The sequence below is a fragment of the Sinocyclocheilus grahami genome, unplaced genomic scaffold, assembly GCF_001515645.1.
Source record: "Sinocyclocheilus grahami isolate Dianchi unplaced genomic scaffold, SAMN03320097.WGS_v1.1 scaffold1597.1, whole genome shotgun sequence".
Taxonomy (NCBI): domain Eukaryota; kingdom Metazoa; phylum Chordata; class Actinopteri; order Cypriniformes; family Cyprinidae; genus Sinocyclocheilus; species Sinocyclocheilus grahami.
The window spans coordinates 36,854-50,898 of NW_015506776.1; the positions used below are offsets into that span (position 1 = coordinate 36,854).

A 14,045-nucleotide genomic window follows, 5' to 3' on the forward strand; every position below is an offset into this window, starting at 1 on the left:
AACACGCTAGCACTAACTGGTTTAGACGTTCCTTCTGTTTAACACAGAACTAACACAGGGAGTGCTGCCGAGATGACATTCTTTATAGACCAAAACCTGTAAATTACTTGTATTTGAGCTCTTCTGATTCCATCGTCCTGAAGTCAGCAGGTGTTTTGAATGGGTTTTTGGTTAAATGCCTGAAATTTGGTCTGTGGGGAACATAAGCTCAAGATATTTTCATGTTTTATTCTAAAGCTTTTATGTGTCTTGAAAAAGACAGTTGTTAACAAGTGTATAAAACCTTGTTCAGACTGTCAGTCCAAATCCGATTTTGGTGTATCTCTGATTTAAATGATTGACAGTCCACACTGTGTGTATCGCAACTGTTCAGATCCGATTTGTGTGTCCTGTGGCACTCTTTCATTTTACTAAATATCTGCTTTGGTTTCTATGGTAACGACATTGTATTATTCTACAATAAAAACAATAAAACAACAATAACAGCAATACAGTTTGCTATACAGATGTTGTCTTACGACATGTTGCAGTCGCGCTGGATTATATTCCGTCCTATGAGGCAGCGACAGAAACGTAGGAAGCTGGAATGCACTGTGCCGCCGGTCTCAAAACTAAAAGATGTGAGTAGAATAGCTCTGTATTGCCATTTTCAGCTTGACTTGCCCTTTGCAACAACACAACCTTGCTTGTGCAAAAACTTTCAGCATGTTTTCCACAAACAACGTCTGGCGTGTTTACGTTTTACGTGACACAGGCAAAAAAGCTACGCTAAATCTGATCCGAGCGGTCAGACTGAAATGGATTTCCAGAAATGCAATTTGAATAGGATTTCCAACCACATGTGAATTAGCTTGAAAGGCCTAATGGGACTACAGAGGCTGTCTACAGCCTCATTGTGTTTATAATCACACTCTTACAAACTAGTCTAACTCAAACTTTCAGAGAAAATGTTTTAAAATAAAGACCGATGTCATGTGACCGTGGTGTAGTTCATTTATAGCCTACATTACATTTTTCATTTCTGGCAGTCGTATTAAGGTCTCAAAATTGATAAAAGTGGTGTTAACTTGTGTGTAAGAATCATAAACTTCTGTCGGTCGCAAAGCTTATTTTCTGCAATAATCCAAAAGCCAGTGGAAAAATCGAGGAAACCTGGGTGATACAAACTTCTGGTTTGGCCTACAAAAATACATCATCACAGCCGCCCGCACTCTATTTAATAAAAAAAAGTGCATTGCTTCAGATTGAGAAAATAAAAAAGTGTGTTCCGCTTATGTACAAACATATCCAATCCTGTTTGAAATCTCTGGAAGTTACGGTGCCGTCATGACTGAATGGCTAAATACTGTTTTATGTCCTAAGTCTTGGCTTTACTGATGGGGCAGCAGTAAGGTGAATCCTGTTCGACTCTTCTTGAAGTCTGCGACGGTCTGGCCGGGTTTGGTCTCGACGATGATACTCTTAGGTTTTCCGCTCATGTGTACCTGGAGTCCTGTAGAGCACACTTTGACGGGCAGTGGAGTGTTCTTCACTCTGGAATAAACACATAACATAATTACTCCAGATTCTAGCCAACGGTGAATACATCCCAAAAAGACCACTCTCTCAGCTCCCTGTGGCCTATAAAAAGCAGTCAGAGCTGTGTACTCAATTGTGGTTTTGCTGTTTTTAGTGGTTCATGATGAGAATCCAATGTAGGAGACACATGTCCTGATACACAGCTGCACAGAGATGGTGACTCAGCCCTGCCACATGAAACAATAAACCGACTCATCACTCCAGATGCCTTAATAAAACGGCTTCTGCCTAATCAGTAGTACTTAATAGGGTTGTGACGGTGAGGAAATTTTCCCACCGGTTAATCGACGTGTGACAACACCGGTAATACCAGTCTCACCTCGGGGGCGTTCCCTTCGAATTAGCGTCAATTTGGCATCAATTGCTTGAATTCAACAACAAAATACCCTAAAGTGAGTTTGACGTTGTATTTATAAAACAGAACTTTTAACAAAACAAATACAAATACACCATGCTATAGGGCACGCTATGCCTAATATAAAATAACAAATAACTTACATAAAGTTTAAATAGGTATACAAAACTGGAAATAAGTAAAACATGTATAATATATAACCAAATAAATAAGAAAGTAGAACGTTTATTAGCAAAACGAGTAAGAAAGCTTGGAGGCACGGCATATACCTTGATGTCAAATAAAATAAATAAATGACACAAAGTTTAAATAAAGTAAAAATCAGCAAACAATGTGGAACCAATTAAATAAGAAACTAATATATGTAGCGTCTGGACCAATCAAACACACAATATATATTTTGTTAGCTATATTTAACAAATACTCTATAACACCCCTCACTTAACAAGCCATATGAGGACCTGTGGACCCTTCCCCCGAAATGCGTAACACCCCAGGAAGCCGAACAGGCCCCTGGTTCCATGGCAACCAACGCGGATATCACTGGGCAAGTGACGTAACCGGTGTTGCGGCTTAACAACGGTATCACCGTCAACACCGTCTATCGCGGCAAGCCTAGTACTTAAGACTATTGCTCATATCAAGTATTAAACTTCACTATGTTAACTACAATTCAACAGTTACGTTTTTTTTCTTGTGCTCACCAAGGCTGCAAAAATACAGTAAAAACAGTAATATTTTCAAATATTATTAACATCTGAAATAGCTGTTTTCTATTGTTATATATTATAAAATGTAATTTATTCCTGTGAGCAAAGCTGAATTTTCAGCATCATTGCTCCAATCTTCAGTGTCACAGGATCCTTCAGAAATCATTCTAATATGCTGATTTGCTGCTCAAGAAACATTTTAATTCACTCTTTAAACCATGCTGGTTGATTTTTGACTGTACAACTAATTTGTTTTGCACAAAACTGACCAAATAATGTATGACAAGTAAAACAATGTATATGTAAAACAAGGCTAAAGTATCTGTATGGTATCCAATTATAGCTAAAATGCTGTTTTAAGCACATTCAGGAATTTTCAGTCTGTTATATAAGTGGTCCAGAGATGGTAAAGTGGGGCTCAAAAAGTCCCATTTGATGGAGTAAAAAATAATGTTCTATGTAGGACAGAATAGATGAGAAGGTACACCTCTGTTGTCTGATCCTGTCCCTGTTCCCTAAATGCGAAGTCCTCTCGCTTCCTCAGAGTGTTTAACACGATCACCAACTCTCAGACTGAGAGCACAACTATGCCACACAAAGTCTCTTTCATTTAGTCTCTTTCATTTTGACACAAATGCAATGCTACATAAATGCACATCTTAATATTGTACATTGGTAATGGGCCATATTTAATTTTTTGTTCACTTATTTCACTTACAATGTCCTGCTTTTGCACACGATGCACCCCCTCTCAATTTTAGAATTTTTTTAGAAACAGTTTCTGTAAACCTCTAAGTAAATGATCTCTAAAAACCTTTGTGTATTGCTGTACTTTGAAATGTTGTTCAATTTCTTGATTTTTTCTGCCAAGTTATTTTATAAATCTATAAGGTAGGAGAGGCAATGATATATTGTGAATTTGGACACAGCTGATAGGTTTGACATCATATACAACTGTTCAAAAGTTTGAGGTCGGTTAGATTTTTAAAATACTTTTGAAAGAAGTCTCTTATGCTTACCAAGACTGCATATATTTGATGAAAAATATACAGTAAAACAGCAATATTGTGAAATACTATTACAATTTAAAATATTTGTTTTATATTTGAATATGTTCCTGTGATCAAAAAAAAAAATCGATCTATTATGCTGATTTTCTGCTCAAGAAGCATTTATTACTATTATCATCAGTGTTGAAAACAGTTGTGCTGCTTCATAATTTTGCGAAAACTGTGATACATTTTTTTCAGGATTTTTAATAAACAGAAAGTTTAAAAGAACAGCAGTTATTTAAATCTGAAAACTTCTGTAACATTTTAAATGTCTTTACTGTTGCTACATTTGATCATTTTAATGCATCTTTCTTTAATAAAAGTATCAATTGCTTTAAAGAAAATAATCTTACCGATCTCAAAATTTGGACCAGTAGTGTACATGATGATTTTTTTTTTTTTTTTACATATTTGCAGCTTACATTTTATAAAAAAAAAAAAAATCCTGTTTTTGATTTTTATTTTATGCCAAAAATCATTAGGATATTAAGTAAACATCATGTTTCATAAAGATATTTTGTACATTTCCTACTGTAAATATATCACAACTTAATTTTTGATTACTAATATGCATTGCTAAGAACTTCATTTGGACAACTTTAAAGGTGATTTTCTCAGTATTTAGATTTTTTTGCACCCTCAGATTCCAGATTTTCAAATAGTTGTATCTCGGCCAAATATTGTCCTATCCTAACAAACCATACATCACTGGAATGATTATTTATTCAGCTTTCAGATAATGTATACATTTCAATTTTAGAAATTTACCCTTATGACTGGTTTTGTGGTCCTGGGTTTTTTAGATTTCATTTTTTAAAAAAAAAAAAAAATCCTGTTTTTGATTTTTATTTTATGCCAAAAATCATTAGGATATTAAGTAAACATCATGTTTCATAAAGATATTTTGTAAATTTCCTACTGTAAATATATCACAACTTAATTTTTGATTACTAATATGCATTGCTAAGAACTTCATTTGGACAACTTTAAAGGTGATTTTCTCAGTATTTAGATTTTTTTGCACCCTCAGATTCCAGATTTTCAAATAGTTGTATCTCGGCCAAATATTGTCCTATCCTAACAAACCATACATCACTGGAATGATTATTTATTCAGCTTTCAGATAATGTATACATTTCAATTTTAGAAATTTACCCTTATGACTGGTTTTGTGGTCCTGGGTCACAAATATATATATATCATCCCTGGGTTGCACCAACTATAGTAAAACAGGATGGTCTTTTTCCCTCTGTAAGGTTTTCTCTTTCCATCCCACCCCAAACCATGCAGATACGCACTCATGCTTTCCTCATAAGCCCTTCAACAGGTGGACGGCACTCCGCCATGAAAAGAGCCTTTCGCGGGTCACGCAACTCCTCAGTTCTCTTGTTCCCTTTCCACTCAGCTGTTCCCATCAGGGCTCCAAGCCACCAAACCCACTGACCTTCTTCTGATTTACCAACTCACCAGAAGAAGGCCAGAGAAACCTGACACTGGAGGACATTAACCACCCTTGGTCAAGATGAAAGGTTAAAGGGGTCATATTATGCGATTTCAATTTTTCCTTTCTCTTTGGAGTGTTACAAGCTCTTGGTGCATAAAGAAGATCTGTAAAGTTGCAAAGACTAAAGTCTCAAATCCAAAGAGATATTCTTTATAAAAGTTAAGAGTCAACCACTACTACCTAAAACGACTCGTTCTAACACGCCCCCACATGTCTACGTCACTATTTGGGCAGCGTTATGCAACTCTTCCCACATCTTCACACAAAGAAAGAAGGCGTATGAGAAGGACACGACTAGAAATCAGTGGTTAAGTTGTATTTACAACACTGTTCCAGAACAGTTTAACCCAAATATTCAGATGAGTGGAGCGCATTTTATGGAGGACTGTTTCCTGATCCTGGAAGAGTAGACTACAATGCCGGCTGTTCTGACTCACAGACTGTAAGTACGTTTTTTATATTTAAAGAATTTGCCACTGACGATCCAAACGCGAGTTTTTTGGGCAGTGTTGAGTAGCACTTGTTGTTTGTCATTTCTCCGATCACAAACGCAGACATGGTTTTATGTTACCCTCCGGCCGGACAGGGCATCATAATATGGTAAGGGACGTAACATTTCCGTCACACGCTTGAGGAATTCGGCCAATCACAACGCACTGGATAGCTGGCCAATCAGAGCACACCTCGCTTTTCAGAACGATGAGCTTTGTAAAAATCGACGCACATAGAGGAGATACAATAATGTACAGTATGTGGAAAATAATGTGGTTTTTGAATCTTAAACCACATAAACACATTTCATTACACCAAATACACAAAATAATGACAACGTCATATGACCCCTTTAAAGAAACGGTTTACCCTGAAAAAATTTAAATGGTGTCATCATTCTGTCATGAACTCTTTGCATGCAAAAAGCTGCACAAAGAGTTTTACAAAAACAGACAAGCAAACAACATAAGAAGGTTGGAATGTGACATGAGGTTGAATAAATGATTGATGAACAGAATTTAAATTTTTAGGTGAACTATTCCTGAGCAATTTGGTTACAATTAGTGTAGATCAGTTGGGTAAGTTGCGCAGTGATTTTCGCAAATCCTCTAAGAACTTCGGGAGGGGTGCAGGCGTGTGGTTGAGTTGACCTGTTTTTTTTTTCAGGGACATGGCGCCCCAACCAAAGAGAACAGTGGGGCTGCATTATTTATTGCCATGGAAACCATGCGACAGAACTGGGACGCAGCAGCAACTTTGTACAGTTCTTGCGTGCCCTGAAGATTGAATCTTCTTTCATTCATTCAGCATTTGCATGGCTGCTATAATCACATGTGAGTGTACATCTCCATGTCCATTACTGTGAATCATTGACAACTCTGTTTGGGCCATGCCTGAAAAACACACATTCTAGAGCCGCTATTCCTGCAAGCCCGTTCCTAAGAGTGGAAACCGACTCAAGAAAACACACGCAAACACGGCAGTCTGCGTCCCCGGGGCCCGGCTGTCACTGCACATAATTTTTGTTTACCATCACACCCCGAGTTTGGGCCCCTGTGGGCTGCGTGCGTTTGTTTGCAGTCTCCTCCTAATGGCCTGTTGAGTACATCACCAGCTAAAGAGGAGAGAGCACTTCTTCTAACAGTGTCGCCATGAAGATACAATGTGAAATGTTGCATTACTTTATTAAAAATATTTTTGTCCATATGATGATGAAATTATTGAGCAAAATTAGCAGCATCATATCCGAGATTCTCAGTCTCTCAGTGAAAATGCATGTCAAAAAAACACAAAGACACTGTGATTTTGTTTCTCATACACTATAAAAGTATTTTTTCAAAGTCATAAAAATATATATATATTATCTGAATATTATAAAAAAATATATTATATAAATATTATTTGAATTTCACGCTTAAATCAATGTTACTAGCTGTTTAGTTTGTAATTATTTGTGAAATTTGCTAGCAATTTCTGAGAAAAAATAATTAATTAAATCTTTTATTAAACAGTATTTTTGTTTTGGTGGCTTAATGTTAGAAATATTTAATATACATGAACAAACATGTAGTTTCAGAAAAAAGGGCACACTAGTGAAAATGTTGACACTGATTTGTCCGTTATGATAAAAACTGTTAGATGTGTGAGTCATGTCAGCTGGTTTATATGTATTTTATTTTAATTACAAGCATCACTTACATCAGCAAGTGTCAGAATATTGTTCTTACAGTTTGACTGATAAAAAAAAAAAAAAGGCCAAGATCATACTGTATTTTTATTAAACCAATGGTGATTCAAATAAACCCTCCAGTATAATATCAAAGTAAATTGATCAAAATTGACAGTAAAGAATTTTACATTGTTACAAAAGTTTACTATTACAAATAAATTGTGTTCTTTTAACTTTTTATTCATCAAATTTTCCACAAAAAATATGAAGCAGCACAACGGTTTTCAACATTGATAATAATCAGAAATGTTTCTTGAGCATCAAATCAGCATATCAGAATGATTTCTGAAGGATCATGACTGGAGTAATGATGCTTAAAATTCAGCTTTACATCACAGGAATAAACTACATTTTGAAATCGATTCAAAAAGAATTTTGACCGGTAATAATATTTCACAACATTACTGTTTTTATTGCATTTTTGATCAAATAAATGCAGCCTTGTTGAACATAAGAGACTTCTTTCAAAAACATTTAAAAATGTCAATGTCCTTCAGCTTTTTATTAATAGAGTATATATGTGCAGGCCTTTACAGATTTTTAAATAAAACTAAGTCATCTGAGGTCAGTGGAAACTCTCTTCCACCTTTCCCTCTGCCACTTTCACTCAGTTTCATCCTGAACTAAACAGACTTCTGCATCTCTGCTGCTTTTAAAATCATTTTCACCTCAGGCATTCATCCATAACTCTCAGACAACATCACTTCTTTCGCCCTCTCCGAAACTGTCAGCCGTTTCCCCGAAGGCAAAGGCTCTCAGGACAGGAGCTGAGAATGCATATCTGTCAACAACCAGACAGAAGTGACAAACTCTCTCAGAGAGACAAAAGGTGGAAGCAGAGATACAAAAACATGGCAGGAGAAGATATGAGACTGATAGAGAGAATGAAGGGACAGGAAATAATTACAGCTGACAGAAAGTGCAGAAATAAGAAAGGAATGTTTCTTTCATAACAGTGACACATCCAGGGTTTGAAATTAACACCCGCCAAATCAGCTGTGGCGGGTAACGCTGTCAAATCACTAGCCAGTTTGGCGGGTTACTTTTCGTAAGTTATGTTCACTCATTAATTTCTTTGGGAAGTTCATGCAGGCCAAATCTGCGCAGGTTTAGCGCAAATACTGAACTCGTGAGACATCATGACATTATCGAGTATATTGCAAAAACCAAACAAAACACACCTAAGTTACAAAGTGCACGCATACGCGACGTGATGAAGTCTGGTTAGACTAACTTTGTGCTGTGCGCATTTAGAGTGCATTCTTTCATTGCATGATTCTGTCTGTTAATATGCATTACGAATGATCACATAATTCAAGATAAGGGGGTTGGAACATGTATATATTTATATCAATTCATATAGTTAATATCACACGAAGAGTGCCGTTGAAAAAAAAAAAATCAGCATGGTTACAAATGTGATATTGATTTTATACAACAGATCAATAAACAATAAGTTAATATCAAGAGACTTACGTTTTAGACACCATATTGGCTGTTTTTGCATTATTTCGGCAACAGAAAATATTCCAAACACAGCGCTGTTTTGCGTCTCTGAGCAAAATCAACCGTTTAAATAATTCGGTTCATTCGCAATGGCTCACTTAACAGTGACTTGCTGTCACTTACTGGCGGATTTAATTTCACATTTAATGTATCTTTTAATTTTTAAAATAATTTAAATATCACTATTCAACATTTCATGTTTAAAATATCAAAACATTATTTATGCATTTGTAACTGCAGGTTAAAGCATCCCATGTCCCTTTAAGCTGCATTAACAAGTGTAAATACATCTAAATGCCACTTCATATTCAACTTCTGCAAAGATGAATTTTATTGATACTGATTTAATTTGTTTAAGTAACAGCCTAAATGTAGTATTGTTATAATTGCCTGATTAAATGTAAGAATTTGACTCAAAAGATGATGCACACTTTTAGTTAAAATGGCTTTATAAAGGTAAAACTGCCTATAAAAGGTAAAAATCAATCTAAACTTATTGGAAAAGATTAATTTCTATCACTGCTGTGAACTGACCACAGAATATGAAGAATATTAAAAACTTTAGGAGTCAGCTGTCCACTGTATCCTTAAGATATCAGCACAATAACACACTCAGCTAAATATTGTCTAATTATCTTTATCAATAAAATCCCAGAAAATATTGAGATATTATTTTTTGTCAATATCGCACACCCTTAGTACCGACAGAAAATGATTTGCAACAGTCGCTTTGTCATGTAGTCAGCCTCAAGCTGTTGGTTTATTTCGTTTTTTTTTTTTTTTTTGGCTAGTAGAAATTATGAATGGCCGGTAACTTAAAAATTTTGTAGCCAAATTGGCTGGTGAGTAAAAAAGTTAATTTCAATCCCTCGACACATCCCATTGAAATGAAGGGAAATGTAAGATTAGTTTGATCTCAAGTCCTTGATTAGTTCAAAATCACATACTTTTAGCGACATGTACACTACTGTTAATTTTTTTAATGTTTTTGAAAGAAGTCTCTTATGTTCACCAGGGCTGTATTTATTTGATCAAAATACATTAAAAACAGCAATATTTTGAAATATTATTAATAATAATTTTCTATTTCAATATATATTAAAATGCAATTTATTCATGTGATCAAAGCTGAAACACCAGTCAGTAATTCAGGAATAATTTAATTCTGCTGCTTAATATTTTTGTGGAAACACTGATACTTTTTTTTAGGATTCTTTGATGAATAGAAAATTCAGAAGTATTAATGCATTTTTCTTGAATAAAACTATTAATTTCTTTCTTTAAAAAAATACAGTAGTATCCACTGTTGAATAATGACAGAAAATTCATATATTAATTTTTAGTTAACTATCCAAGTCAATTACAACCTGAACTCTACAGTACTGTGTATACAACTTGTGTAATCATGAAAATACTTGCGTAGTTCGTGTCTACTTCATACAGTTCTACTTACTATGCCAAAATTGAGTGCAATAACCTACTCTGTAATCATAATTATTGTAGGGAGAGATTACCAAACAGTCACATAAACAGGCTTGTGTTTTTTTCTGCAATACAGCCCTTTATGGACAAACTAAAAGCCTTTGGGGCCCTAAAACAAACCACAGCAGTCATAAGATGAGAGATCATTAAGAGTCCACAGATTGAAGCCTATTTAAAGGGGTCATAAGATGTGATTTCAAGTTTTCCTTTCTCTCTGAAGTGTTACACGCTCTTGGTGCATAAAGAAGATCTGTAAAGTTGCAAAGACTAAAGTCTCAAATCCAAAGAGATATTCTTTATAAAAGTTAAGAGTCAGCCACACCTTCCTAAAACGGCTCGTTCTAACATGTCTATGTCACTATGTGGGAAGATTTGCATTACGCCGCCCAAATGTTCACGCAAAGAAAGAAGGCGTAACTTTTATTCTCGCTGTAGTATTGTTGTTGCCGCTACTTTGTTTGGTCTTCCAAAAGAGGACATGACTAGAAATCAATGGTTAAGTTGTATTTACAACACTGTTCCAGAACACTTCAACCCAAATATTCAGATGTGTGCAGCACATTTTATGGAGGACTGTTTCCTGATCCTGGTAGAGTAGACTACAATGCCGGCTGTTCTGACTCACAGACTGTAAGTATGTTTTTATATTTAAAGAGTTTTTATATTTTATATATTTAAAGCGAGGTTTTTGAGCAGTGTAGAGTAGGGCTTGTTGTTTGACATTTCTCCGATCACAAATGCAGACATGGTTTTATGTTTACGCGGCATGATGCAACACAACGCGTAAAAAGACAGTATAAGTCATTATAATCCATAATTATGTCCCCACTGGATGCAACAAATGCCTCGTTTTCTAATGGGTTTTCATGTCACTTCCTCAGCTGCTTGGCAACTATCGTCGAGGCAACAGCATCATCTGCGTCCCACAGAGGTGTGGAGGAACAGGCTGTCTCACTAAGTGTGAGTAGGGGGAAATCGGGGTAAACTGCTGGGCCAAAACACATGCTGAACCTCTATTTGATGTGACAAATGACAACTTCACCAGCTCCAAAAAATAATTAAAGGAATAGCTCATCCAGTAATGAAAATCCTGTCATCATTTGACATTGTGAGTAACAGACTCAATATAAATTATAATTCAGTGATATGCACTTTTGTATATACATACTTGTTGCATCATGAGACATTCATTTGGTGTCACTGACGTCACACCTGGTGGAAAACATCTTGAGAGTTTGAATAAGCGGAAATGAGAATGAAATGTGTAGTTCCAGCAAAGAAGGTGGTTTTCAGTGCATAAGGACTTAAATTGCAGTCTGTTCCTCATATAAAATGTATCAAATGGCTTATGTACAGTAATGTACAAGTCACATGGACTTCTATGGAAGCCGTTTCCACCACAGAATAAAAAAGGGCAACTTTATATCTCACAATTCAGACTTTTTTCTTTGCAATTCCATGCTTATATCTTATAATTTTGAATTTATATCTCACAATTCTGTTTTTTTCTGCCCCTGAATAAAATATAAAAAAGGCAATTGGGACTTTTTATCTCACAAAAGTTTATGTCTCTATTCTGAGTTTATATCTCATAATTCTGAGCTTATATCTAAATTCAGAGTTTATTTCTCGCAATTCTGAGTATATATCTCAAAATTCTGAGTTTATATCTCACAATTCTGAGTTTATATATCATAATCCTGAGCTTATATCTCAATTCTGAGTTTATATCTCGCAATTCTGAGTTTATATCTCATAATTCTGAGTTTATATATCTATTACGAGTTTTTATCTAAATTCTGAGTTTATATCTCATAATTCTGAGTTTATATCTCACAATTCTGAGTTTACATCTCTATTCTGAGCTTATATCTCATAATTCTGAGCTTATATCTAAATTCTGAGTTTATATCTCGCAATTCTGAGTTTATATCTCATAATTCTGAGTTTATATCTCTATTTTGAGTTTTTATCTCAATTCAGAGTTTATATCTCGCAATTCTGAGTTTATATCTCACAATTCTGAGTTTATATCTCACAATTCTGAGTTTATATATCATAATCCTGAGCTTATATCTCAATTCTGAGTTTATATCTTGCAATTCTGAGTTTATATCTGAATTCTGAGTTTATATCTGAATTCTGAGTTTATATCTGAATTCTGAGTTTATATCTGAATTCTGAGTTTATATCTGAATTCTGAGTTTATATCTGAATTCTGAGTTTATATCTGAATTCTGAGTTTATATCTGAATTCTGAGTTTATATCTGAATTCTGAGTTTATATCTGAATTCTGAGTTTATATCTGAATTCTGAGTTTATATCTGAATTCTGAGTTTATATCTTGCAATTCTGAGTTTATATATCTATTATGAGTTTTTATCTAAATTCTGAGTTTATATCTCACAATTCTGAGTTTATATCTCACAACTCTGAGTTTATATATCTATTATGAGTTTTTATCTAAATTCTGAGTTTATATCTCACAAATCCAAGTTTATATCTCTATTCTGAGCTTGTATATAAATTGTAAGTTTATATCTCGCAATTCTGAGCTTATGTCTCATAATTCTGAGTTTATATCTCTATTCTGAGTTTATATCTCAATACTGAGTTTATATCTTGCGATTCTGAATTTATGTCTCACAATTATTTTTTTGTTTTTGTCACTGATAAAAAAAAAGTAATTGTGACTTTTTATCTCATAATTTTGAGTTTATAAAAATGTCTGAATTGTGAGTAAAGTCACAATTAACCCTTATTATTATTATTATTATTATTCTGTGTTGGAAATGTGCTTCCATCGACTTCTCTTATGATACTTTTTTTCTGAAGTTGATCAACTCCTGGTCAAAGTATGCTTCATCGTACGGGAAAAAGCAGCATTAACGTTCATCAATGGAAATCATACAGAACGACAGGAGGGAGAGTTAATAATGACCACTTTCAGTTTTTTTTCCACATCATAATGCATTCAAACTATTGCTGCACTACAGACTCTCTCATCAGCATTAAGTGCAATGCTTTGTTACTGAATACTGGAGTAATGATGCTGAAAGTTCAGCTTTACATCACAAGAATAAATTACACTTTACTATATATTACAGTTTTTCTGAATTGCTAAAACACTAAACCCCAATCTCTGAACCAAATTCTCACTAGCTTAAACCAATTTGCCGAATAAAGCACTCTTTCTGCTAAACCTTAAACACATCCAGGCAGTTAGGCTCTATTTGCAAATCTCATGCGCTCTTTTTGCTAAATTTTAAACAGATTCTCTTTCACTTAAACACTTATCACACTGTGATGCATTTGTGACTCTGAACCAAATTCTCACTAGCTTAAACCAATTTGCCGAATAAAGCACTCTTTCTGCTAAACCTTAAACACATCCAGGCAGTTAGGCTCTATTTGCAAATCTCATGCGCTCTTTTTGCTAAATTTTAAACAGATTCTCTTTCACTTAAACACTTATCACACTGTGATGCATTTGTGATGCAAAATGCTAAACACAAGCGGCAAAAGTTAAACACAACTAAAGCACAGTTGTCATCGTTTACACATAACGATTCAAAATTGTTCACACTTGTTTCTAATGATGTGATCAAACCAACTGTACAAAATATGAGCCAGTTC

General features: G+C 34.7%; 1 protein-coding gene across 1 annotated transcript in view; it reads right to left on the reverse strand.

The window, feature by feature from the left end:
- Positions 1-988: 988 nt before the first annotated feature.
- The window catches only part of LOC107571467 (unconventional myosin-Ig-like), a 22,882-nt gene continuing 9,825 nt past the window's right edge, over positions 989-14,045 (reverse strand). Inside the window, exon 2 of the mRNA XM_016257792.1 lies at positions 989-1,533. Coding sequence (XP_016113278.1) covers positions 1,371-1,533 — 163 coding nt within the window. The 3' untranslated portion in view covers positions 989-1,370. The remainder of the gene's footprint in view (positions 1,534-14,045) is intronic.